The 26,858-nt window shown below is 43.6% G+C and overlaps 1 protein-coding gene and 1 long non-coding RNA gene across 5 annotated transcripts in view; one reads left to right on the forward strand and one right to left on the reverse strand.

Annotated features, from left to right (window-relative positions):
* Nucleotides 1-22,052, reverse strand: part of LOC116439781 — an 82,784-nt gene extending 60,732 nt beyond the window's left edge. For 2 of the 4 annotated variants that reach the window (XR_004238279.1, XR_004238275.1), the window contains exons 1-2: nucleotides 20,760-22,052; nucleotides 20,496-20,671 (exon numbers count right to left, since the gene is read on the reverse strand). This is a non-coding gene — a long non-coding RNA (uncharacterized LOC116439781). The remainder of the gene's footprint in view (nucleotides 1-20,495; nucleotides 20,672-20,759) is intronic. The other 2 variants (XR_004238274.1, XR_004238273.1) reach the window with 1 other exon arrangement.
* A 1,120-nt stretch (nucleotides 22,053-23,172) lies between these two features.
* FZD8 (frizzled class receptor 8) lies at nucleotides 23,173-26,460 on the forward strand. The gene has a single exon (XM_032099797.1). The coding sequence runs from the start codon at nucleotides 23,815-23,817 to the stop codon at nucleotides 25,816-25,818; it is 2,004 nt and encodes a 667-aa protein (XP_031955688.1). The 5' UTR covers nucleotides 23,173-23,814; the 3' UTR covers nucleotides 25,819-26,460.
* The last annotated feature ends 398 nt before the right edge of the window (nucleotides 26,461-26,858 follow it).

A 26,858-nucleotide genomic window follows, 5' to 3' on the forward strand; every position in this document is an offset into this window, starting at 1 on the left:
CCTGTTCTTGCTCCTGGTCATTTTAATTCGTGCTCTTTCAGTCATGTTTGCTAAAGAAACTGTATGTAGAAAATGTTATACAGGACTTGCAGCAAGTAGCCTATAGAGCAGCTTATTTGCTGTGACAAATTGCACAGAGCCTGCTGCACACCAATACTCCATATTCTCTTCTGGGTCACTGAATTGATTCTGGTTCAAATTCCTGACAAATCATGTCATATGTAAAGACATTAAAGGACTAAAACTATTTTCTTCTGCTAGCTCAGGCTAGCCTCTACTCTAGGAGCTGGGGTAGCCTGCAAGGCAATACACAGCATGGATACAAGCCCACTCAGACATTTCTTGGATGACTATCTAGCCACTATAATGTTATGAAAGGAAGCTGCTCCATCTTTCTCGCAGCAACAGCTGCTGCCACTGCATTTTATGAGAAATGAAGCTGTCCAAGGATACTGTGTGCTCTGGGAACATTTACCAGATCAGCTGTCCCAGGTAATTCTGATCCCATAACATCTGCTTCCAGGATTCTAGTCAAGCTGACAGAGCAGGGCAACAAGCTCTGCTGAAACAGAGCTGGTTTGGACCTTGGCTGCAACCAGCATGGCAGGCACCCTGGAACAGTAAAGTTGCACATGGAATTTATATGTCACCAGGGTTAGATTGCAGTTAAGGAGGCACTCTTAGAGCCACAGTTTTGGACTTAAATAGCTTACTCTTCCAAATCTCAGGTAAAAAAGAGGTGACTTCAGTGGTATATTTCTCTCAGCAGTATTGTACACTCTACACATTTATTGCTCAACTGACTGAGAAAATTACTTGTGTGCACCACAGCCTGATCTCTAAGATGATTCTCCAGGATAGGTAGATAATATGTGAAATAGTTATAACAGAATGTTTTTCATTATGGAGGCAATCCCCTCATTTCACTTCAGCCATCTTTTAAAACCAGTATTTCTTTCATAATGGGAAGGTGATTTGGTGACAGTATCAGCTTAAGCAACAGCTTCAACAAGGTCAGACCTGACACTTAACAAAAATACTCATGAACAAAGTTTAAAACAGGTGGGGCATCTGGCCAGAAAGAAATATATTCTCTCTGTTCTGATAACAGATGAAGAAACATAGACAAGTAGCTTAAATTAGAGAACAAAATCCATGTATTTATGTTATAATAATCAATATCACCTTGCACCAGAAGAAACAATACACATGCAGAAGGATTTCTTTAAAGATAATACACTTTAAATTACATTGGTATATATTTAGTTAACAGCCATAAACTTTTTCTGTTCTGGGACTCTTGCAGATTGGAAACTTGAACAAGCCAGGTACACCAGATAAGATTCACACTATATTAAGAAAGAGAAGTTCTCAAGACAGCAACAGAGTTGTTTAATTTACCTTACCCTACACTGTCCATCAGAGTAACACTAGTTCTTATTGCTAAGTAATAATATACATGTGTCTATGTAAAGAGAGGTACAGAGATGGATATTCTGTTAATTTACAAAAAGGCCGAAGACTTTCATCAGTCTTTACATATCAAGGAGTGCTTATAATTTCTATCATCATGCCCATTCCAGTCATAACTTTGTGGTCTTATGGAAGACCATAATTAATCAGCTACCTCTCCAAATAATATTTCAGTGACATTGGTTTAAGATCCCTTCCAGATCAATAGTCCCTCATGACTGAATCTGTGTTTCAACAGGAAAAACTTTACTGGGGTAAGCAGAGGGGAGGTAATTTCCTATAACTAAACCTATAATGTTTACTAGTGACACTAAGCAGCAACATTTTGGTGCTCTCTGACACCAGATGAGAAACTATGTTCTAATTAAATGGGAAACTAGCATATATATGAGGTAACAGCCAGCTTCTGAGTGTGGAAGTAATACCATTTTCTCATTTTGCAGGGTAGATCTTCCCTGCTTCTTTAAAAGAAGACATTGTTAAAAAAAGAAAAAAATATGACCTTGGAAAGATTTGCTATGTATGGCATATAGAAACTGTTATTCCCAAGACTCCACAGCTCCTAAGTGTTTCAAAAACAGGCAAAGAAGAATGGAAAAAAAAGATAGGTGACAATAATGGCATCAGCAAAATACCTTATGCCTCACTCAAGCATTTTATATTCAAGGCACAAGTTACAACTCATAAATTTCATTAAATCTACCTAATTTATACCAGAATCCATTGCCTCTTTGTATTTCAAGGGAATAGAAATGCACGAGAGATTGCGGACAAAAGTGATATTTCTTGTAGGAGTAAAATCCAAACAGAAAAAGAGAGAGACTTAGGCTTAATCTTTCTTATTATTTGATAAAAAAGAATTTTCTGAGTAAAGGTACAAGTTATTTGTGGTTTTGATCACTCCGGTACACTGTTCCATACCTAAGAGTAGAAAATGTTTCAAATATTTAACAAATCAGGGCTAATTATACAGAATAATTGAATCCTTAATATAAAGCCTGAGAGACTTTATTCTTTTAATGTTACTTGCTGCTGATGTGAATACCATGAGAAGAGATAAAGCCACAGACCTGTTAATACAAAGAAGACAGTTAAAAATGACTTTCGGTTTTGAGAAAAACACTAGGCTCTGAATATAAGTTAATTATTAAAGTTCAATTCTCTTTTTTTCCCCAAAAAAGTTATTTTAATTACTGCTTTTTTATGCCAAGTGTCTGCTTAACTCAAGAGAAGAAATTACTTTTTATTTGAAGCATTGCCTACTAGAAATAAGAGTTACTCAAGGGCAGTGTTTTATTGATAAAGCTTTTTTCTTAATAATCATCATATGTCATAACATTTCACAGGATTCATGAGGTTCATATTCTTTCAAAGGCAGAAACAACTGGAAGTTCTGATCTGAAGCTAACAAAAAACCCTGAAGCACTGTCTGAAGTTAGAGTCATTTTTGCATTTTAAACCCTAGATATAAAATATAGTAAAAGTCAGGTCTTCATAAAATTAGGAGAGGTTATTTGTTACCATAAGAGCCACCATTTTTAAACTGTTATGAGTATTTGCATACATTTACATACACTGAAAGCACAGCCATTCAGAACAAACAGCACAGCCATTCAGAACAAACAAGGTTCATTATGAAGACAAACATGCTGAGTATGACTGACTGACAATCTACACAATGGCTGATTTAAACTTTACATTCACCGACCATTTTTCTGAGGAGGAGGAACAGCTAAGGATACCTTACATCTCTTCAGCCACTTTTATTTTTGGTAAACCCTGGGGCTGCCTCTGTTAAGGTGAGAGAATACTCTAAGCAGCCCATTCAGCCTGTTGAAAACCTCTGCTATGGTCTCTGACTTCTAGCGGGCAAGCTTAAATGAATCTCTCTCAAGTAGTGGAATAGGTAGGAAAACTGGTTTATCAAAAAGACATACACAGTTCCCTTAAACAGTTCAACTTTAAGGCATGTCTGCATGCATTCCTACTGCCTGTGACAATAGTAACACTTCCTTTCAGCCTAATAGGTCCTGAGCCCCATCCTTTGTCTGCTGATTAACTGCTCTATTCATTGACCAGACCACTAATTGCATGCTCCTTATAGTTACCCTACATTACTGTAAGAATTAATGAGACACAATTACAGCTCCCAGAAATCTCAGGCCTGGCCAACTGCAAAGCACTCCAACTGAATAAGAACTCCCCAAGAATAAAGAGAAAAATTCAGCCCATTGTTCACAGGAAGCAGAATGTTTTTTGTTAAAAAATTGTATTTATTTGAAGCTGTTTCATAATTAGGCCCTGGAGAAAAAAAAAAAAGGAGAGAATAGAGAAAGAACTTGGGAACCAGCATTCACCGAGAAATCACAGCGGATGCAAAGAGACGAGCACACAGTTCAGATATGAAGAGAAAAAAGCATAAGGAAGGAGTGCATAAAAAATTAGTTCTATGAACACTACAAACATCTGTAACCAATCAGCTGTTTAAACAGAGCATGTCCCACTGTATGGGAATTACCACTAATGCAACCTTATATTTGATAGCTTTAATCTTGAACAATTTAAAATAAGCATATGGCAAGCTTCTGCAGTCATGTCTCTACTATGAGATGGAAGAAGAAGAATTTAATTTCCCACTCTCGGAATTTAATATGCATTAGAAGTCAATGTCTTTAGCCATGAAAGTCAAAATGAAGGACAGAAAATTAGGTTTTTTTAAATCACCCATATTGAAAACTGGACTCACATTTAATCTGTGTAATCAACAGCCACAGCTATTCAAAGTCTTAGTGACTACAATCACTACCTATTAGCCTGTAAGTAGTTCAAAAGCTATTATTCTCACTTGAACAATTTTCCAATACACACGAGACAGCATTAAGTTAATGAAGTTAATATGCAAAGTCAATATTCTTTGTTATGAAGTCATCTTATTCCACTGGTTCCTCTTCAACATATTTTCACCATATAAATTCAATTCAAATTACGTGTACAGTTTGACAAAGCCACTGATACTTAAAATAGAGCTTGAAATGCAGCACTATACTTTATAGTCCTAGTAACCATTTTCCAGGGTACAATTTATAGCAGCCACTGAGACCCCAAACTAAGCATGTCAGACTAGCACTGCTGCATTCCAGAATCAACATCTTTGGACAGAGACAACATTTTTTGTATGACTCTACAGGGATTCTCAATAATTGCACCTAACTGCGGTAATAGTTTAAATTCGTGGAAAGTGGATGTTCTTCTGATATTATCGCTCACTGATATCACAGCAGAACGCTTTCCTGCATGAAGCAGACAGTTTCCACCATGTGGTGCTGAATCCCAAGCAGGAAACAAGGCACAAATATGGATCAGAGACCTTTGTGTTCAGTGTATAATAAGTCCAATATCCCTGTCATAGAACAGCAATCATTAACTCGGGGATCTTTTGTTAAACGGCCCCTGTGGCTGGACTGGTAACAGCAGGGATCGAATTTGCAGTCCTCAAGACTAGATTCATCTGTCAGGGAGACTGCAGGCCTACAGATTCATGCATTTCCAAAGTCTCTAGGACTTCACATGAAAACACCAATTTCAATTAACCTTGGCTGATTAATCAACCTCAGTGCACGGCCACGGAGCTTACATATGCAGCTCTGGCTCTGGCAGTATTATCTGAAATGGGCTTTCCACGTGTCTGGAAAAAACCTTTGAGGAAAAAAGAAACTTTTGTCTCGAATAAAACATCACCTAGCTAGTTCAAGCTATTCCCGTTTCAAGGCCAAAAATAGAACAAGTCTGAATTCCTGCAGAGTGTGATGTGAAATTATTTCTACTAGTGCAAATAATGTATTCTGGATTCTGGTCCAGCCTTCATTTCAGATGTTATAAGTAACTTAACCAATACAAACAATTCACACACTGGAGGCTAGCTGTAATTTCTAGTTAGAGTGTCTCTCTCTCTGTAAGAGAAGTGGGAGCCCTTCCTGCAACAAACATTATGAGCCCACTCTTTAGGGCATCAATTCCAAGTAAGGTAGAACTTCCAAATGAAAGATAGTTAGAGGCATGCAGGAAGAGCATCAGAAGAGACAAGGGAAGGTTTCGAGTCATAACCTGAGCTCACTCAAACGATTTCTACTCTCTTGTTCTGTCACATGGACCAACATTGTTCCACTACCAATTTCTTTAGAACTACTTGTTATTTATGGTAGTTCATGTAGCACCAGCAAACAATCCTGATCCACCAAGTGTTCCCATGTGCTTATTTATCCTGGAACTGGTTCACCCAAGGAAAATTCCACTTTTATACTTCTCATCCTTTAGTTTGCATGTTGCACATCATAAGCTTCACTACTAGGGAGTTTGCTTCCCTCCTTTTCATTGTTATATCTACATCCATCCCCCTTTCTTCCTGAAAGTAGTTCAGTTAAGCAATGGTTTTGTCTATAGTGTCTCCTAAGTGTGGTCCCAAAAGTATCTTCAAGACTAGAACCACCAACAGGACAGGTGCCAAAAATAAAAATTCCTGCATTGTCAGGAGCTATTCATGCAACTTGCAGCTGTAAGACAAGCCTGTAGTCAGAGGATGAACAGGAGACAGTGACACTTTTCTTAGAGTTGCTCTGGAGGTCATCCTCGGAAGCAATGTAAGCATAAGCTATGATGTATCATCTCTGTGTGCAGTGATAAACTGGCATATGAGTCCCTGCAGGATGAGGCTTACAGCTGATTTACACTAGAAAGGTTAATATAGAAATTACACTAACAAGACTCTTCTTCTCAAGCAACTTACACCTATCCCTCAAGAGAAGTAAAATGTACAGGTAAAAGAACTCCTTACGCAGCTTCTGCACGGGGGTCTTTGCTTGCACAGCTATGTCAGCAAAAATTCATATCCCTCCCTGACAGGCCTCCTTGATAACACTTTCAAGTGCAAACCAGGTGTCAGTATTTCTGTTATGACACAAAAAGAGTTCTACACTAGTCATGAGCTGAATATTTGGCCTTTCATGACCTGGAAAAGTCCTTGCTTCCAAGAAGGTCAAATCTCAAGATCATGTTTTCCACCAGCATAATCTCTCATGAGCACTGATTAATACAGTACTAGTATGGTACTGTATTAACACATAGAGAGTAGGAGAAAATATATCAGTAGCCAACCATTTATATTCTGCATTCCCATGTAAAAACTGTCTATTTACACTACATGAATGACACAAAAATATCCAGTGAATGGGAGGCACCAACAGTTCTATGTAAAAAATTGCTGTGATTTTTAGATTAGTCTAAAAATCATTTTAAATCTACTAATCTCTGGACTTTTCAGTTGGTTATATTTCGCACTCAGAAATATTTAGATAATTCTAAGAAGAGATTCTATAGATTGAATTCCCAGATGCATCCCAGATCATGGAAGAAGCTGACCAAGTACAAACATCTTTCATTTTAATCAGCTTAGTTAGGTAGAAAGTTAACAATACTGGTTTGAAAGCAGCTAGATAGCTTTAAAGACAAGACAATTAAATGCAAAAATCTACCACATGGCATTAGGCAAAAACCCCAGAGCTGAAGAAAAGACTGGAAGAAGACATGTTCCACAGGCAATGTTACAGAGGGTCCCTCAAGGATCACCAACCTTGCAGCTGTCCCTAATATAATTTACCATATTCTCTCCATCTACAGTTCTGGGATGGCAAGGGCCACGGTCTGCCTGGGGTGTTCCTCAGTACAAATTAAGATGTTCTGTGATAAAAGTCAGCATGAATAAAACAAAGTGTTTCTAACTACTTAATAGATGCAACACTCATGGTCAGCAATTAGCCAAACAGACCGAATCTCTGAGCCACAAGAAACAGTACAGTCAATCACATTAATTTCTTTAGTTAATTAATTAATTAATGTTCCTTTATTGACTAGAAAGGAAGAAAATGTATTTTGGAAACAAAAAGCAATCTGTGATATCTAAGCATTAAAATCATTACTCAAACCTCAAACTGCACCCTACTCCTAAAACTAAGATAAAGCTTAGCATGGGAAAAAAGTGGTATGTTGCTTTATGCCCTGGTTTACTATTGCTGGTTTCAGAACAGCAAACAGCAGAGCAGAGAGTAGTTGCTGTAACAGAAGCATTAGACTAGCATAAGGTTCTGCATCCTTTAACTATCTGTGACACATACCCCTAGCCCTGCACTTTCTGTCAGTCAAACAAAGTAGAATTTGGCTAATATGCAACTTGAATATTGGTCATACATTGATAAAAAAATAGACTGGACAAAATAGTGAAATCCCTGTCAATTTTGAGCCCTAATGAGCATATTTACAAGGTGTTTTATAAATACCAGCAGTCTTATATTTCACATGTGCCATTGTAAGAGGGAAGCCAGTCACTGGAAATTAAGTGCCTTTATTACAAATAGAACGTGTAAGAGTGGAAATAGCTGAAAAGGAACAGACAGTCCAAAGAAATACAGGATAAGACTAGGAAGAAACATCTCCCAAAACAGAAGCATAATTAAGCATCTAAACTGCCAATTAACAGTAAATAGGCAATGAGAGAAGCATGTATGGAAGAATGCAGGGATATGTGGGGAATTAAGAAGCTATATTGCAGCTAGGCTTTATACATGGAGAGTTCTAAGGTATTTAGGCTCTTGAATCCTACTTAGGAACATAAAGTTCCACTCAGTTCTACATGAAATTAGGTACCTTCACATCTCTGACAATTGGGGTTCAGGACTGCTCCCATAAAACATCAGCGTCCATGCCTCTCATGGGCCTGTCTCACTGTATTAGGGAACCAGATGCACCAGTGACTCAGAACAAAACTCTCAGTCTACCATAAATACATTTAATGTCCTACACATAGGACCATTTAATGAGACTCAGTAAAAAGCAGTTGTTTGGTGGAAATGCAGAGTATGGGGGAAGGGATGTTACAGGCAATTGCATATTCTGAACTTATGTACAGGTTCAGAAATTGCCTCTGTAAAGCTGCCAGCCTTTCTCCGCACAGTTATCATGTACCATCTGTATTACTGTAGAACCTGTAAGATCAAGCTATGGATCAGTCTTACACAGATGCAATGAAAAAAAGAACATGCCTACATACCTGATGCAAGTCATGCACCCCAAACAGTATCCATAACATAATTTTTTAAATTTTTATTGGCTTAAAGCTAATTACTATCATCCATAGTAGAATTATCATAAAAACATTATTCATATTACATTTGAACAGACTTAGAAAGGAGAAATATGCATTGAATTACAAGGAGAAATACAGATTATTATAGTATTACATAAACTCTACATAGACAGGAGAAACACCGGCTTTGAAAGCAGTGGAGTTTTTTTACATAGCTAGATAAAATGTATTCCCTGCAAATGACTTACAAAAACTAAACATGTGGGAACCACACCAGCAACTACAGTCTTGGAAGGTTTTCTGTTATAAACACAAGAATATGTTTGGATATCATTTATAACCCGTACCCCCCAGAAATAATTTACCCTTCCACTCAAAAACCTTGTATAAAGGTACTTCACTGTTACCACACAAAAAATCAGAATAACTTCAGAGAGAGCAACAAAGGAAATTTGCATCTGACACTAATATCTTCATAGGATAAAGTATATTTTAATGAAGATATTGTCAGCAATACATGTGTTTATGCTCCTTTTTTCTCTTTACACTTGGATTTTATTTCATTTATGTCATGATCTACCTTGCAAGTTTAAGAAATGCATCATTTATTCATGACCTCTACTTTCTTTCAGAACCTCTGTTACACAGAAGACCAGGTTAAAGAAAAATCAAGTGGTTTGTCTGATAAAGTTAGTGTCAAAACAATCCGTGTATGTTGAATTTCTGTTAGCTGAAGTCATAATAAAAAAACCCCAACCCAAAAACCAGTGCTTACTTTACCTTTTTCCAGAATAAACTCTCATAATTCAACTTTCTACTTTTCCAAGTAGCTGACTATGTATTCCTGCATAGCGGGTGGTTTTCTCCACAGACATATTGACTTGGACAATAAACAAAGCAAAAATCCCTGACTGGAATTTACAGCTAAATTTAACCACGCATATTGTTAATAAAATTTGCATATATGTCTTTCAACATTAAGAAAAAATAAAGTTGAAATTCAATTAATTTGGGCACTGCACTGCTTTGCAAGAAAAAATATGAGATTTAAGTTGTAATTTCCATATTTATTGAGGCTGTACGTCAAAGGAAATCTGCGCAAAAAAATCCTGGTGCTGCCTTGATGAGATTTGAAAGATGACAGCATATTAATAGTAAAGGAGCTTCTCCTTAGCAAAGACGGCTTAAACAGTACCTATAAAACACCAACGAAGGGTCACCTAATTTTAGAAAACATTTCCAGCATCTCTTATTTCTCTGTCCTTCAACCACAAACGAAGTAAAAGCAGTTAATATGTTTTGAAGCAATATCACCCACCCTTGCCCCTCAGTGCCAAGTTTCCCCATGAAACATTAACAGATCAGTCAGCACTGACTTCTTACAATTAAAGGAGGTAATGGAAACTTTAATTGATACTTTTTCGTTGATTTTTTTGTCACAACACCTCACCACCATGAGCCCTCCAAAGCCATGAACCATCAGTAGCAAACACTCACCTTCTATTTTTAATTTTTATGTCTTTTTTTCACAGCATCCTGGACATTTGATTTAAAGGAATTTAGGTTTCTAGTTCCTTTAAAACTAAGTTACTTTGCCTGGATCTGCCTAGCCACAAAAAGTAGACAATGGAATGCAGTTCTGCCAGCATAAAACCTTTTAGATAAGCAAAAATACTTTCCCACTAAAGAGAGAAAGAAGATCATACTCCTTTGAGGTACTTTTCCAGTACAAAAGCTGGATGTATTCCAGGGATTATGCTGTTGGTTGGGTGGTTTGGGTTTGTTTTGTTGGGGTTTTTTAATTTTTTTTTTAAACTGAAACAGTGAATTTTTATCAGTAAAGCTCCCGTTAAATTATGAAAAAATGTTCACATTACCACAGCATGTACTTTATTACTTTAATACTTGCACTTGCTCTGGGCAGGATTTCAGGGGCACCTGTAACCTATGCTTAAGTCTTTAGAGTTTGGCTGCTCCTCAGCTGGAGGACGGAGAAGGCAGAAGTGAGGAACTTGGCCATCACTTAAGGCATTATCTACAGCTGACCATGCAAATAAGTGGCCCAGTCATTCTTTTTTTAGGTTTCAGGTGAAACAAACAACAATTAACACTGAAACAAGATTTCTAACACCCCTGTAAGATGCACAGATCAGCTCACACCTCCCAAAGCGCTTCTAGCACACACTGTAGGCCTGGGCGGGAGATCTCTGAATCCTGGTCCTGAATTTTTCCTTCAAATACAGCTACAACGTTTTTCTTTTCTAATAAATAAGCCATGCTGTGAGAGAAGTGCACTACAACAAGCACCTCTAGCACTCAGGCTGTGGCTATAAACAGCTTCATATCATCACAAGGTCTAACTGAGACTCTGTAAAACAGTGTGGTATCCTCCAGAGTACCCTCTGGAGATTACATTACTTCATTTACTGAACATTACTTCGGATTTTTTTTGCAAAATGCTGCATTCAGATGTTGTGTGACAGACATAGCTGAGGAAGTGGAGGAGTAATTTTATTCTGCAAATGTGCAATGAAAACTAGGTAAATAACCTCAGTGACACAGAGGAAGCCATAAATGTCTTATCTGCATTCTGGTCCAATCATAGGAAACCAAAAAACTACAGGAAAATAAGACTCCCAGTCAGGTTACCCATGAGAAGCTGATAGCTCACTGGGATGTGTTCATGACATTGAGGTCAGCAGAAGTCAAGGATCACAATTCTCCAAATACAAATTGCTGAGCAGGAAACCAAGCCAGCAGTTAAACATTGCAGAATCAGGCACTGAAATTAATGAGTTAAAGATTAATTCACTCACAGACTGTGTGTACATGGTCACCTCATGGGGCCATCACCAGGAAGACAAGAGATCTTCTTAGAAGAACTGGCTCTACCAGAGGCTAATTAACAGATATGCTGACTGTAAATAAAAGCAGGAGGTGGTAAACAGAAAAGAATAGAAAGTTTGATGGGGCTCCCAACGGATGCTGTGTGTCAATAAACGTCAGTTGAAACTTAGATGCTGCTTTTGTGCTCTCTTAAGGAAATCATTATAATCACATTATTCTGTAACAGAGTCTAGCCTAATCTCCATGCATCATACTAGAGAGGATATTTTTTATCAACTAGACATTTGTTAATTACAAAACCAAGCATTTTGAAGCTATTTTGTTTTACATACAGAATGAAGCAGCTTATTTGAAAGTGAAAATTATTACTCAGATTTACTACGCATAAAACTAACAATACCCATAAAGCCAACACTCTTTCTTATATGCCAAACCAAATTAGTGACTCTTATAAAAATACTGTTTGTTACAAAAATGCCAGTTAGAGAGCACAAACATGTCCACAGTACAGACAAGAGACTGATATATACAATGACAATTAGGCTTTTTAAGCGCAGAAACACTTTTTCAGTTTATCCTCATAATTTACTAAACCCGTAGATGTATACCTTAACTCTTGAGTTTCGACATTCGATTCTTCATATGTATTTTACCATCACATTTGCCTTCACTGTCTGTTTCATAAATTTTCTACCAATAAAGGACTATCCATAAGGAAAACAGTTTTAATAGTACTAAACACTTAAAAGATGGTGATATTCATTGTCCATTTTCCGTCCCACACCCCCAAAAGTTAACTGCCACTACAAATCAGATTTTTTGTTTCCTAATCCCCTTTCCCATTTAACAACCTGATTTGACAAACCTTTTCTCAAGCAAACTGACATTTTAAAGTAACCAGCATCACTGACAGGAGGACAGACTATTTTGCATGAGAAAGTTTACAGGACGTAATCTTCTCTTTTTCTTGAAGTTAAAGTAATCACTACCTAGTACCGAAATGAAAGAAATTTAATAGTGTCAGTCCAATTACTTGTGAACACATGTTTATTTTGCACCCAATTACTCCCCTCAATTCTTCCAGTTTCAAGAGTGGACAGATTTGGCAACTCTATTTGCTTCTCAGCTCTTGACATTATCACAAAAATTCTGATTAAGGCATACAAATGATGTGAGTGAGGTTGCACTATTCTGCAATTCTTGACACACTTTAAAGACAGGATTACAATATCTTCTTTCACGTCACAGAATTTCTAAGTTAATTTTAATAGAATTTACATATTTTTACTGCATTTCTGGGAAAACACGAACATTTTTTTTTCTACTTTTTCCAACTCATGAACTCTAATGTACTAAAATTTCTTCCTTGTACAATGATTATTTGAAGTAATGCTAATTGACTGTGGAGCACTATGCTTCAGCAAGTATTTAGATTCCACACATGAGCAGCTGGTACCATATGAGCTCACTCTTATATGCTTCAATATTGTGCTTTCCTTTCTCTGTTGTCCTTCCTGCCACACTTTGTGTTGATGAATCTATTTCTCAAGAATACTCAAACTATTTCTTTATTTCAAATGTTGTATGGCTATTATATTTTCTCACAAATACTTATTTTAAATGGCTATAAAATAATAAAAGGCAACTTCTCGTACTAACAATGTACTATAATAAAATTGTGCTGACAGAGATCTGAATAAAAAAGCGTCTGTGACGTCAGGAAAAAAAATAAAAGAGACCCCACCTATTCTGGTCAATATAACATCTAGGTAAATTTAAGTACACAGGAGTAAAACTAAATATATCTATTTTCAGGAAATCATAAAAATTCTGAAGAGTTTATTAAAAATATAGAAGAAAAAAAACCTTGTTGTCTTACTAAGCATATGCTCATTTACAGATTTGATCATTAATGCCTGTGAAGACTAAAACAGCATAGTATTGCTTACCAGTCATGAACTAAATTAAACTACCATGAAAACAAAGTTAAGAATATCTGGAAAGATATTTCTGTAAAGCTGTTATGATACAAAACAAGCAATAAAGAATAACAATCAACTTTTGCTTAAGAAATGCCACGTGTTGCCAGTTGGTAGTAGCTTCTGGCTACAAGAGGCATTCTGACACTGAACCAATGACAGAACATAACATACTAAAACTAATGTAGCTCATACTAATAATTTTCCTCCCTGATTTTTAATACTTGCTTTGCTTTCTCTTCTTGTCATAATACAAGGTCCAGTGAACTCTGCAAGAGTCTCACACTAATGTTCTACCCACCGACTTTGGAAGAACACACAAAAAGGTTCACAGTTGTATTTAAGACATAGTTGTTGCAAATTCTTACTTCTACAAAAAGCAACAAAGGAGAAATGGAAGATGCAAAACCTACTTAAAAAAAAAATCAGCAGAAAGCTTGGGACTCCAGAATCACAATCTATTCAGACAAATTTCTCTATCCCTATTCTCATATATTTTGTGATTGGCTTGCCCTTTTCTTGAAGAATTTTATTTCTGATAGATTTTGCTGAATTCCAGATGGCCAAAGCCCACAATTACTCATTCATCAGTGTACTTCTTCTCATCCAAGGATGGCTATGACAATTCAGATCAAAGGTCCATTTAGCTCAGTACCCTGCTTCCAAAAGCAGCCACAAGTCAGAGTCAAGAAAAGAGAGCATGAGCAAAGAAATCAAATACAGTATTTTCCTAGAATAACTCCCTAGCCCTTCAACTATATTCCACTCAAGAATTCCTGAGACTGATGTGATTTATCTATTTATCTAGCCCAATGGACCTTCTCTTTCAAACACTTATCCAATTACCCCTTAAACTTACATATATTTTTGCATCCATAACATGACAAAGCAAGGCTACTCTGGGTAAAGAACTAGGAACTGTATTGTAGTGATACTGTTTTATGCGCAGCCAGTGCTCAGCACTCACATTTTCTTATTAAAACACAGCCAAAATTTAAAAAAAAAAAAGCAAGATTGATGCCCCCCCCCCTTGAAAGAAACTGAGTTTGCACATACCCCAGCAAGTTGAGTCCATTGGGAATTAGCATTCTGAACACAGTGAAATGCTGCAATAGCAAGAATTATAACAAGGTTGAATATAGCTTGAAAAGCAGGCAGATGTCATGAGTGAAAAAACAGACACCCTAACAAAAGCAGCCAAAAAACTCTGTAAGCCTCCCTCAGTCCAAGAACCAAATTCTGGTCCAAGGAGGTTAAATATAGGGCTGCTTGAAAATTTTCCACTACATCTATTTTTGATGGGAAATGAGGCTTTCAGCTAAACACTTTCTGGTTGGATTGTTTGGGGGTTTTTGGCATGTCTAAATATGTGCTTCTGCAAGTATACTTTTCTTACCAAAAAGCCAAACCTATCAACAAAAATATTTTGATTGAAAACACAGTGTGTTATTAAGAAATGCTAGTGTAGCATTTCACTGTATCTCTAGCTTACCTGCTTTATGTGGCAGATCTCTATCAACTAGACTTATCATTTAAATGAGAATTCAAACCATAGATCACTTTGAGGGATTCCCCACTTCCAGTACTCCCTTCAAAGAGGAAAGATCATGGCATAGTGTCAAAGGTGGTAGGCAGCCTCAGCCTTGCAGAGCAGGGCCAGCAGGCATCCAGGTTGTAATGTCAGAGGACTACGGTAACATTTTTCAAACAGAGAAGTTTTAGTGTTCAGACAAAGTCTTCTAGTCGTCTGAATTCTGTCAAAGTATGTGGTGTTTCCTGGAAAATTAAGGCCAAAAAACCAAAAAAACTTTGTATTTTTTATCAAAAATTCATGCAGAAAATTCCATGGGTCAAGAAAGGTCCTCCTTACTCATTGACCTGCAGATTCAAACCCATCATCTGAACCCATCCACCCACAAATCAGAAAAACTTTAAAACAGCAGTAAAATGTTTCAAATTTTCTATCACGGTTCTGTTAGCAGGACTGTTCAAAAGCCAAGGAGCTAAACCCAAACAAAAACAAACAGAGTTCAATGGATGTGATAATTTAATGTATGAGCCCTCACAAAAGACCAACCAGTCTACCTTACAAAAGCAAAGGATGAAGATAAGATTCAAACAAAGTAAGAAATCTGTAATACAAGAATATGTATAGCAAAATTAGCAAAGTGGCAAGGAAATAAGATAATCCACTTATTTTTTATATATATATTTTATATATATTATTCCCTTTCAGGGTGCTCTATTTCAGTAAAGTAAACCAGAAGGAATAAATCCCATAAGACTAATATAATAAAATGTAACAGGTATCCCAACAAGATTATTATCATCCCTTTTCCTGGAACCCCACAATCCCCTGAAAGAACTGAAAGCTTTTCATCCAAAACCAGGCCCTGACCAGACCAAGACAGAGAAACACTCGACTAATACTATCAGAAAAAATGTTAAAACTAAATTTCTAGTGTTTCTCTCCCCTTGTGGCTGTTTCCTGATGTACAATTGCATCCCCCTGACCCCAATGGCAAAATAAATGTATAAAGAAAATAAATAAAAGACAAGAAATCAATCAAGACTGCACCTTTTGTAACACTGTTGTGAACTTACAAAAGACAGCTGCAGAAAATCTCATGCCAGTGGGGTACTTCTTTCTTTCTCCTCACCACACACACAAAGGACTACTCCTGCCATCATTATGCCAACTAAGAACCAAGAAAATTCAAAGGAACTGGCAAAGGAATAACCTTACTTAAGAACTCAGTGAGTAAAACTAAAGGAAGGACATTTTGCTATTACAGTGAAATTCCTTTCAACACCTTGCTTTTCAGTCACACCATTCTTTTACTAAAATAAAAGTAGAGAAAGGTTTTTAGCAGACTCTGCTGAGACCAGGCACCTGAGAGCTCCCTATAAGCGTCCAAACACTGCCTGATTTTGATTCCCCGCACAGTCTTTGACTGTCTAATGTTATAAAGTGAAAAGTGCTAACACAATTTGTCATTCTCAAGGCAAATTTATTAATCAAAATTAGTACAAGCCCAAGCCTGCTGTCCTTACTCATATTTGGAATAACTAACTGCTGTTGTCCCAGAAAAATTGGTACAGTGAAGGATTAGTCAGGGTCTAACTCTAGTGATAAAAAAATTGTTTAGAATAAATTAAATACAAAGAATAAATATTCAAAGTGAGTGATGAAAGATACATCTGTTATTTCCATTTTATCTCCTGGGCAATAAGTAATTTCAGTAAGAATTTTTCAGTGTGATTTTTATCATTCAATATTTTAAAAATTACTACTGGGCATCCATAAAAAGTTGGGATTGGAACCAGTGAAACTTGAAAAACATTTACTTCAAACACATGCAAAATATTATTCCCTTAAATTACAGTATTACTGACCTCCAAGGTGCAAATAGTAGCATCAGAATTTATGACTAACTTCATATTGTTCAAGGATTTAATTACACATTTCTCTTATAATCAGTTATACAAAGTTTTGCTTTCTCATATCTGGGTTTTAGCCTTATCCATACCTTTCAAAAGTGTCATTTTTTCTTCAGTTCACTTCTTACTCATAAGCATATCACCTCGTTAGTTTCTCATTTAACTTACAGCATGTGAGAGGGCATACATGCAAGATAACGTATCCAGGTAGCTTATGCAGAAGTTCTTAAAGTGGACTACACTGCTTAATCTTGTCTCTGCATCAACCTTTTTCCACCAGGCTGGATCAGCTGGCACGGAGCTGCACACAGGCTGGGCTGGACTTCTTGCCAGGAGTCCCACAGCTCCTTGAGTGTGGCAACTGAGCCATCCCAACTCTGACTTACCCTACATGAGAGAGAACCCTGCACTCCCCACCTGCTCTGTTGCGGCTCTTTCTTCCACCCCGTCAGTATCAATACTCAGAGCTGGTGAGAGTTAAATGTGCTGTTCACCTGTCTGCTATCACCCAAACATGGATTAAGTAACAAAGTTCAGGAGGTCAAGTTAATAGATAGAGCTCCCTTCATTCCCCCAATAGATAGGACGTTAAAGTCCAGATACCCGCATGTCATATCATCTTAAGGCCAGGTGGGAGTTGTAATTTAGAAGCTGCCCATCCCAGATGGCCACATCCCAGACAGGTAAGGCAGGTGGCAATGCAACAGAAGGGGATATTTACCAGAAGCTTTGCAGGGGTTTATAGCCAAGTTGTTAAAACTGAGGTCTCCATAACTGAAGACTGACCAAATGGACTTCCCAAGCCATGCTGGGAGTAGTGATGGTGAACGTGCCATTTGAGCATATATGAGCATTAATTACATTTTGATGGAGCATGAAGAGAGAATCACAAACATGACTGCGGGAGTCACTGGTGTGCCAGAGGCCTGGACATGCTTTTATTTTGAGAGAGGGTGGTGCATGTTTATACTCTCATTAACCCCCTGAGACCAAACCTCTCCTTGCCAACCTGAATCTACATAACCTTCTTGAGATTCAGGAGTGCATTTACATACTAATGTTCTAGCAGTGGCCCAAAAGTAAATTCATGGTTACCTGGGTAATCAGAGGAAGACAACACTATTCACTATGTTCATACATACCTTACATACATTATGGTTAGCAATTTAACTACATGAAATTTGTGTTATTCTCCAAATACAGTGACAGTGGATCAAGAGACTGTTTAATTCAGCACAATTTGTCTTCAAAATTCACATGATTTATCATGTGTGAAACATCACACCATGAGGTATTACAGTCTAGCACAGGTGGACTATAAATGCAGCCTGCTAAATAATGGTGGGAAAAGAAAAAAAATAATATTAAGGAAAAAGCCCTCAAGAACACTTATTTTCCTTTATAATTGTATTTTCTTGCATTCCTTCCTGCTGCTTTGTTTCACTAATGAGAAATGAAGCAATATACAGTTGAGAGAGCCAATACTTTGCAGCCCAATCACCAACTGCACAGTGTGGGAGAACAGGGCTAAAGCCCTTCAATAGGAGCTCATCTTATATTGCCCTCATGCTAAACTGCTGTTCCCACTGACTTCTTACACTCATTCTGCTGCTCATACTCCTTCTCTAGTGAAGCCCATGCACTCAAAGCTGCCTCAGGAAGAAATTTAATCATGGTCTGCTCCTATGTCCAGCAGAAAATCCTCCAGTCACGTTCAGGGCTGTTGCAGTGGGGATCCTGCAACATGCATATATCAAACCAGGAGTCCCGTGGAAAGGAAATATATATGGACAGACAGATTCTTGATAGCTGTTTCAGAGAGATGTTTATTTTCTCCAGCCGCATGGCCGGGGCTGTGCCCAGGAACTGTTCCAGTCACGGGACCAAGGGTCCTTCTGCCCGCGCAGGGAACACAAACCAACCCATGGGAACGAGGCTGAGCAGGGACAGGGAAGCCCCGTGTCTGTGCCCTCAGGGCCCCTCTCCCAGGGCTCCATGGCAGGGGGGGGACCCCAACACAGGGCCACAACCTGCAGCTTCACCATTGGAGCAATCCTCAGACCACAGCATTGATCAATCACTTTGACATCATCCTTTATGGCAAAGAGGCAGCAAAGTACTCTTCCAGAAGTTTCTCCCCCTCCTCTGTCACCTGCTCACTGCACTCCAGGAATAGCTATTGCAGCACATTGTATTCAGCCTATTTTCCTGTTGCCTAAAGTCTCTCTCGTATCTCACTGAACAACAGTAGTATCATGGTGCTGTGCCCATCCCTGATCAAATCTGACATGCCTGAAAAAATGTAAGCAGAACATTGTTCTTGCTTACAAAAAGTTCTCATGAATCACAATAAAGTACAGGCTGACTCAGAAGATGTATGAATACCATTTATTTATTTATATTTGTAAAAGGAAAAATATCAAACTGTAAGACAGATATACACACTGTATTCTCATATCCCTATTTCTCTCCAGGTTTCACAGCACTGGATCTGCTTTTCAGACTTGCAGAAGTACAAATCTGTTAGTTCCTTCCCATATTTGGATGTCCATCATGTTGCTCAGTTCTGGATCACATTTAGCAAGTGAGAGAAAAGGATAGACTGGAAAAAATAAACAGTTTCCCCTACTTTTAATTGGAACATTTTAGGGGAAAGCTGAACATAGTAAGATAACAACAACTCTACCTCACTCTGTTTACTAAATGGCCTGTAAAAATACTCTTTCTTTCTGCTCCTATTTATCCTGTCCTCAAAAAGTTCCACAGTTTCTAGTTTCATGGTGTTGTTCAAGGTATTGTCCATGCAAAATCCCCTATGTCTTGCAGCTAACCAGCATTTGCGTAGACAGTCTCTGCATAAAGCTCTGTGGCCTGTGATAGGAAGGAGATCAGCCTAGCCAGCCCTTCTGGGTTTAATCCATGAAATTACTGCCTTCAGTCAAGGCTTCATTCTAACAAGATTATTTGAACAATTTCCATGGACCAAGTTCTTCTTTTCAAGCATTTTTATAAAAGCACCATTCAGTGACCTATCCAATGCAGACAATGTCACACTAGAATTTACTGGAGAACATTTAGTGGGAATTAAAAAGCAATTTTTTTTCAATCTAATAAACTAAACATCTCTATTTTTACATAAGCAAAATAGCATGTTAAATGCAAAATTTCATGTGGTATTTTTATTTCCAGTTTAAAAAAAAAAAAGGTGCAAATTTGCTTATTTTGACCTAAAATGCCCTGTAGTTACCATTACCTGGTTTGGTGTGATCCATATAATCCCCAAAGCAAAGCCTCAGATGCACACAAAAATTAAGCTTATGTTAGAGGGGCCAGTGACAAACCTAATTGTTTGAATAAAAGAGGTGTGAGTATCTGTGGCAACAAAGACCTGAAGTGACAAAGACTAGTCACAAAGTGACTAGATTTGACAAGTCAAATCTAAAACTCTGTAAAAAGTTACAATATCTGCAACATTCTTGCCAGCTTTATATTTTTGCATGATTTGATGACTGGACATTTGCTGTGAAATCCCTGGGAAAAAAGGTATTCTGCATTGCTATAGCAAAGTTCAGCTTTTTAGAAAAAGCAGCTGCTGAATTTTCTGGAATAAACACACAAACCGTTTTAAAGACTTGACCCTTGATTCCTTCATCACAGGACTTCTAGGGACTTCAGGGAAGTCTGCAAGTATGAGGAACACACAATGGGCTCTGATTCCACAGTCTTGAGCTAACCAGGCTTCTTTTCAGTCACATAAAGGAAAGCAGCCTCCTCACAGCTGTGCTGTTTTATATACCTGAAAGACAATTTTAAAAATTATCATGGTCTTACTAGGGAATTTGGATATGCAGTCATTACTAAATTGCCATAAAGTTCCATATTACCAATTCTGTCATTACTCAACAGCTTCAAGACACACAGTATCTTTGTGCTGCATCTCTTTTTCTCACTGTAAGAAAACAAGAGCATATGAATGACAGCAAAAATGAAGCCAAATGTACTGTTGAGAAACTTGGTATTCTCTTATTTCTAGGAGAGTTATAGTGTAATTCTAAACTGCAGCATTCAGCATGTCTCCTGAGCTTCCTCGCTGAAATATAGCAATGGAAATTTTACAGCATCTGTGTTGCTTTTGGAAGCCATCACCTCACATCTGCTGTCTCCGTAGTGTAGAGTTTAACTTCAGCATAAAAAGGTACTTTGTAATACGCAAGAGAAATCCTGACAGAGTAGTAATTTACAGACTCGCCCGGCTCTCCTGACTAGACTCACTCAGTTTTACATTCTGTAGAGATTTTTAAATAAGGTGCGCTTCAAGCAGCCACCAGCTAAAGAGTCGCTTCTTAAAATGGAGCGTCGCATCCAGGACTGGAGACTTTTTAAACCTCTGCCAGTCACTGAGTCCTCTGCCAGACGTTTTCCTCACCGGGCATTGTTCGATCTCGTAACACTTTCCACAATGGTGTTAACTAAATTAGGGCTAAAATAACCACCTGCTACTTTTGGAAAAGTTCTGATTTTGATCAGAAACAGCACTGCGCGTGCAATAACAGGAGCGGTTCCACAGCCCGAGCACGCGGAGGAGCCACGGCCTCCGAGAGCTTCCCAGTCCCGTGTGACCTGGGGCGGGCGCCGGGGTCGGGAGCGGCGCTCGGTCAATTGCAAATCAACTGTGATTACACAGCGGGCGAGTTTATCGCCCCATCATCGCCCATTTCCTCCTAACGGGGTAATCCGCGCGTCCGCTCACACGGCGACGGGGCCGGCGACAAGAGCCTGTTGGCTCAGCCAACAACCCGGGGATTGTTCCTTGTTTGGCCTCACGCGTTCCATTTCCTCCAGGCGCCCCGCACCGCCCCCCGGGGCGGGCTCGCTCCCCCCCCCCCCCCCAGCCCCGCTTCTCCCGGTGTGACTCCCCGCGAATCACACGATTCCCGCCGCCGGCAGACGGGCCCCGCCGCGTTCCCGCGGTTCCAGTCATTAGGGCCGCAGCGGGAGCGCCGCGCGAGCGCCAGGCGCAGCAGCGCCTCAATTAACAAACAAACTCCCCGTCCCGGGAGCGCGACAACCCCCCGGGACGGCCCCGCCGCGCTCGCAGCCCGCGCCCGCCGCCGCCGCCGCTCCCCTTAAGGTGGTCTGGCTACGGCGGGGCCGCCAAAACACCCGCCCGCCCCTTCCCCGCGGCGGGTGGGGGAAAAGCGGGGACTCCCCTCGGGGCCGTCCCGCGGCCCCCGGGAGCGGAGGGCGGGGGGTCCCGCGACGTGGGGCGGCGGCGGCCGAGCGGGCATCGAGCCGCAGATGGCTCCTCTGCCGGCCCGGGCGGGACACGCCGCTCTGGGCGGCTGCAGGCGGCTCCTCGGCGAGTCCCCGCCGCGGCGCCGGGCTGGCGCGGGCGCTCGGCAGCCGCGGCCGTGACAGAACCGGCCTCCCGGCGCTCCTCTTGGGCTGCGGGTCAGTGGCCGGCGCGCCTAGCGCTGGCCGCGGAGCTGCGCCCGTGTCCTTGCCCGGCTGGGAGCCGAGTGTCCACCTGCGGGCCGAGTGTCCCACCGGCAGCTCGGGGTGCCGGCCGGCGTGCACACACGGCACCGCCTGAGCGCTCCCCGGCGAGCGCCGTGACCCGCAGCTGTCCGCGCCTCGGGGATGCCCGTGTCACCCGTCACACGCCGCGGCCCCGGGCAGAGCATCCAGCGCTGCGTTTGCACCGCGCGTTTTTCGGAGCTCCGCGCCGGGGCCGGGGGCGCGGGCAGCCCAGGGCGGCGGGGCCGGGTGTCGGCTGCGGTGCTGCCGGGACCCCTGGCTTCACCGCGCTCCCATCCCCGTCACCAACACGTGCAAGGGGCAGGACGGCGGGGATGGGGCAGCGCGCACACCGGCACGGGTGGCGAATCCCGCGGGCATCAACGAGGTGATAGAAAACCCCTCCCGAGGGACTCCCCAGCGCTACTTAAACTGCTGCTGCGGTTGACTGTGACTCGGCTAGGAGCCCTTGCAAGGGGACAAAGGTCCCCTGCGCAGCCCGGGCCGGTGCCTGACTGCCGCAGCCCGCGCACCGCGGTGCAGAACCGCGCGTCTCCGCACGGGCAGGGACCGAAAAAACACCGCCACGTCCCCGCAGCCACTGCGACCCAGCAACACCCACCACAGTCCAGCGCCGGCTCCACCTTAAGGAGCCCCGGGGCCCGTCCCCCGCCTCCCGCCCGGGTGCGGCTGATAGGCGGACGAGGCGGCGGGGGCGGGGCCTGGCGGCGGCCGCTATAAATATTCATGAGAGCGCGGCGGCCGGAGCGCCGCTGCCGGGGCCGGAGAGCGAGAAGTTGGCGGAGGCGCTGCCGCGCTCGACCCGCGGCTCAGGTGGCGCGATCGCGGCCGGGGTGCCCGGGCAGCCAGAGAGGGACCCAGCGCAGGGCGAGGACCGGCCGGCTGGCGGTCACCCGCGGAGCCGTGCGCTCGGACGGGCGGCAGAAGGAGCCGTTCCGGCCGCCCCAGCTCCGGCCCCGCCGCTGCCCGCCCGCTCGGGGCGGTGGGAGCCCGGCACCGCCTGGTCCCCGGGACGCCTCAGCCTTCTTCACCGCGCCGCCCGGGGGCTGACGGCGAAACTTCTCTGCCGCCGCCGCCCCGTGCCCGGCCGGCGCTGGAGCAGCGGCGAGAGGAGCGGCGCCCCCCCCTGCGAAACCGGCCCCGCGAGGAGCGATGCGACGGCGGCTGAGGGGCCTCCCGTGAGCGGACCCCCATCCTCCGGTGGCTCCCCCTCACCGGGTGCCCGCGGACGACGGAGTGCGGCGGGGGCTGCGAGACCTCTCACCTGCGACCGGCACGGAGGGGCCGCCCTCCGCCCCCCCGGGGGTAGCCGGGGCGGGGGGGTGCTGTGGCGCCGCGCTCCCCGCGGCTGCTGAGCGGGACGGGAGAGGAGCCGGGGCCACCGCCCGCGCGCCGCCGAGCATGGAGTGGAGTTACCTGTTGGAAATCACCTCGCTGCTCGCCGCCCTGTCCCTGCTGCAGCGCGCTGGCTGCGCCGCCGCCTCGGCCGCCGCCGCCGCGTCCTCCTCCTCGGCAAAGGAGCTGTCGTGCCAGGAGATCACCGTGCCCCTCTGCAAGGGCATCGGCTACAACTACACCTACATGCCCAACCAGTTCAACCACGACACGCAGGACGAGGCCGGGCTGGAGGTGCACCAGTTCTGGCCGCTGGTGGAGATCCAGTGCTCCAGCGACCTGCGCTTCTTCCTCTGCAGCATGTACACCCCCATCTGCCTGGAGGACTACAAGAAGCCGCTGCCGCCCTGCCGCAGCGTCTGCGAGCGGGCCAAGGCCGGCTGCGCCCCGCTCATGCGCCAGTACGGCTTCGCCTGGCCCGACAGGATGCGCTGCGACCGCCTCCCCGAGCAGGGCAGCCCGGACACGCTCTGCATGGACTACAACCGCACGGACCTCACTACGGCCGCGCCGCCGCCCGCTAAGCCCCCGCTCCGCGGCTCCAAGCCCGGCACCCCCGCCAAGGCGCCCCCCGCCGCCCCGCCGGCCGAGGCCCCGCGCAAGCCGCGGCCGCCGCAGCCCTGCGAGCCGGGCTGCCAGTGCCGGGCGCCCATGGTGTCGGTGTCCAGCGAGCGGCACCCGCTCTACAACCGCGTCAAGACGGGGCAGATCGCCAACTGCGCCCTGCCCTGCCACAACCCCTACTTCAGCCCCGACGAGCGCGCCTTCACCGCCTTCTGGATCGGGCTCTGGTCCGTGCTCTGCTTCCTCTCCACCTTCGCCACCGTCTCCACCTTCCTCATCGACATGGAGCGCTTCAAGTACCCCGAGCGCCCCATCATCTTCCTTGCCGCCTGCTACCTCTTCGTGTCCCTCGGCTACCTGGTGCGGCTGGTGGCGGGGCACGAGAAGGTGGCGTGCAGCGGCGGGGCGGGCGCGGGCGGCGCGGGGGCCGGGGCGGCGGGGGCCGGCGGCGGCGCGGCGGCGGGGGCGGCGGCGGCGGGGGGGCGCGGCGCGGCGGGCGGCGCGGCCGAGCTGCAGCCGGAGCTGGCGGTGGCCGAGCACGTGCGGTACGAGAGCACCGGCCCGGCGCTGTGCACCGTGGTCTTCCTCCTCGTCTACTTCTTCGGCATGGCCAGCTCCATCTGGTGGGTCATCCTCTCCCTCACCTGGTTCCTGGCCGCCGGCATGAAGTGGGGCAACGAGGCCATCGCCGGCTACGCACAGTATTTCCACCTGGCCGCCTGGCTGCTCCCCAGTGTCAAGTCCATTGCTGTGCTGGCACTCAGTTCTGTGGATGGGGACCCCGTGGCTGGCATCTGCTACGTAGGCAACCAGAGCCTGGAGAACTTACGGGGCTTCGTGCTGGCACCGCTGCTCATCTATTTGGCCATCGGCTCCATGTTCCTGCTCGCTGGCTTCGTCTCGCTCTTCCGTATCCGCAGTGTCATCAAGCAGCAGGGTGGCCCCACCAAGACCCACAAACTGGAGAAGCTGATGATACGCCTGGGACTCTTCACTGTGCTCTACACTGTGCCAGCTGCCAGCGTGGTTGCCTGCCTCTTCTACGAGCAGCACAACCGGCCACGCTGGGAGGCCACGCACAATTGCCCCTGCCTGCGTGACCAGCAGCCTGACCAGGCTCGCCGCCCTGACTATGCTGTCTTCATGCTCAAGTACTTCATGTGCCTGGTAGTGGGCATCACCTCTGGTGTCTGGGTCTGGTCTGGCAAGACCCTCGAGTCCTGGAGGGCCCTCTGCACTCGCTGCTGCTGGGCCAGCAAAGGTGCTGCTGTGGCTGGGACCACAGGGGCAGCAGCAGGTGGACAGGCAGCAATCACTGCAGCAGGAGGACTTGGGGCCGGAGGTGGTGGCTCCCTCTACAGTGATGTCAGCACTGGCCTGACGTGGAGATCAGGCACCGCCAGCTCTGTCTCCTATCCCAAGCAGATGCCCCTGTCTCAAGTGTGAGGAGGGGGAAAGAGGCCAAAGGTTATGGAATGAGGGACACTGGCCTGCCTAAAATGCCCCCTCACTGTTTGGTGCCATTAATGAACCCCTAATGGTCCTTATTAGCCACAGCTTGTATAGAACAATGCAGCTGGCAGAGGCCCCAGGCTCCAGCCCCCTCCTCCTTCCCCTCCATTCATATGCAGGGAGCATGTACTTCAAGGAGCCAGCTTATTATTTTGCTGGCAGAGGAGGATAGAGGCTCACCCATGTCTTGCAGAGGGCAAGGCACAGCAGCTTCTGAGTCACTCTGGACTAACAGCAGCTCTTTACTCATGGGAGGGAGGGTCTTCCTCCCCCCCATCCTGAGGTGGGAGTCTGCCAGGGAGTGCAGGTTTTTGGGATGTTGATGACCAGGCAAATGCCTTACAATATAGACCGAATCAAAACATGTCTTAATTATACACCCCAGCTAAATACGGGTTTCCTACATTAAAGGATGTATTTATATAATTATTTGTTACCTTGTACAGATGTGTAAAATATGTATATATCCAAAGCTATACAGTCTGTAAATTTTTTTGTATAAAAGTTTAGAGACTACCCCTGTAAGAGCAAATATGAGTATTCTATTTTGTCAATAAAATGACTTTTGATAAATGACTTTTTCAAGCTTTTCCCCTACTCCTGCCCTGGTTATTCCAGCTGCTGTATCTTTAGGTAGTTCCATAAACTATGAACTACATTCATCCTCCAGTCATTACCTGTTAAAGAAGTGAGCTATGTAGACCCAAGAAAATAAGTCATTCAACAAGTTCTGAAAAAGTGTTTGCCAAAACTGGAAGGTGCCTTACCATACTTCTTTCTTTTTTTGAAAGATGACAGTGTCTTTAAACTGAGCCTTTACAAAAGAGTCATCTCCCATGGCATGTTAAGTATCCTTTTAAAACGGGTGTTATTTTAGGAATGTGCACACCCGCCTCTCATATCTGTTGTCTACACCTCTGTAAGCACCTGCCTTTCCTGGGATGCATACTGAAGTGTAAAAGGTTAATGTTTTA

Source organism: Corvus moneduloides, chromosome 1 (assembly GCF_009650955.1).
Source record: "Corvus moneduloides isolate bCorMon1 chromosome 1, bCorMon1.pri, whole genome shotgun sequence".
Lineage (NCBI taxonomy): Eukaryota > Metazoa > Chordata > Aves > Passeriformes > Corvidae > Corvus > Corvus moneduloides.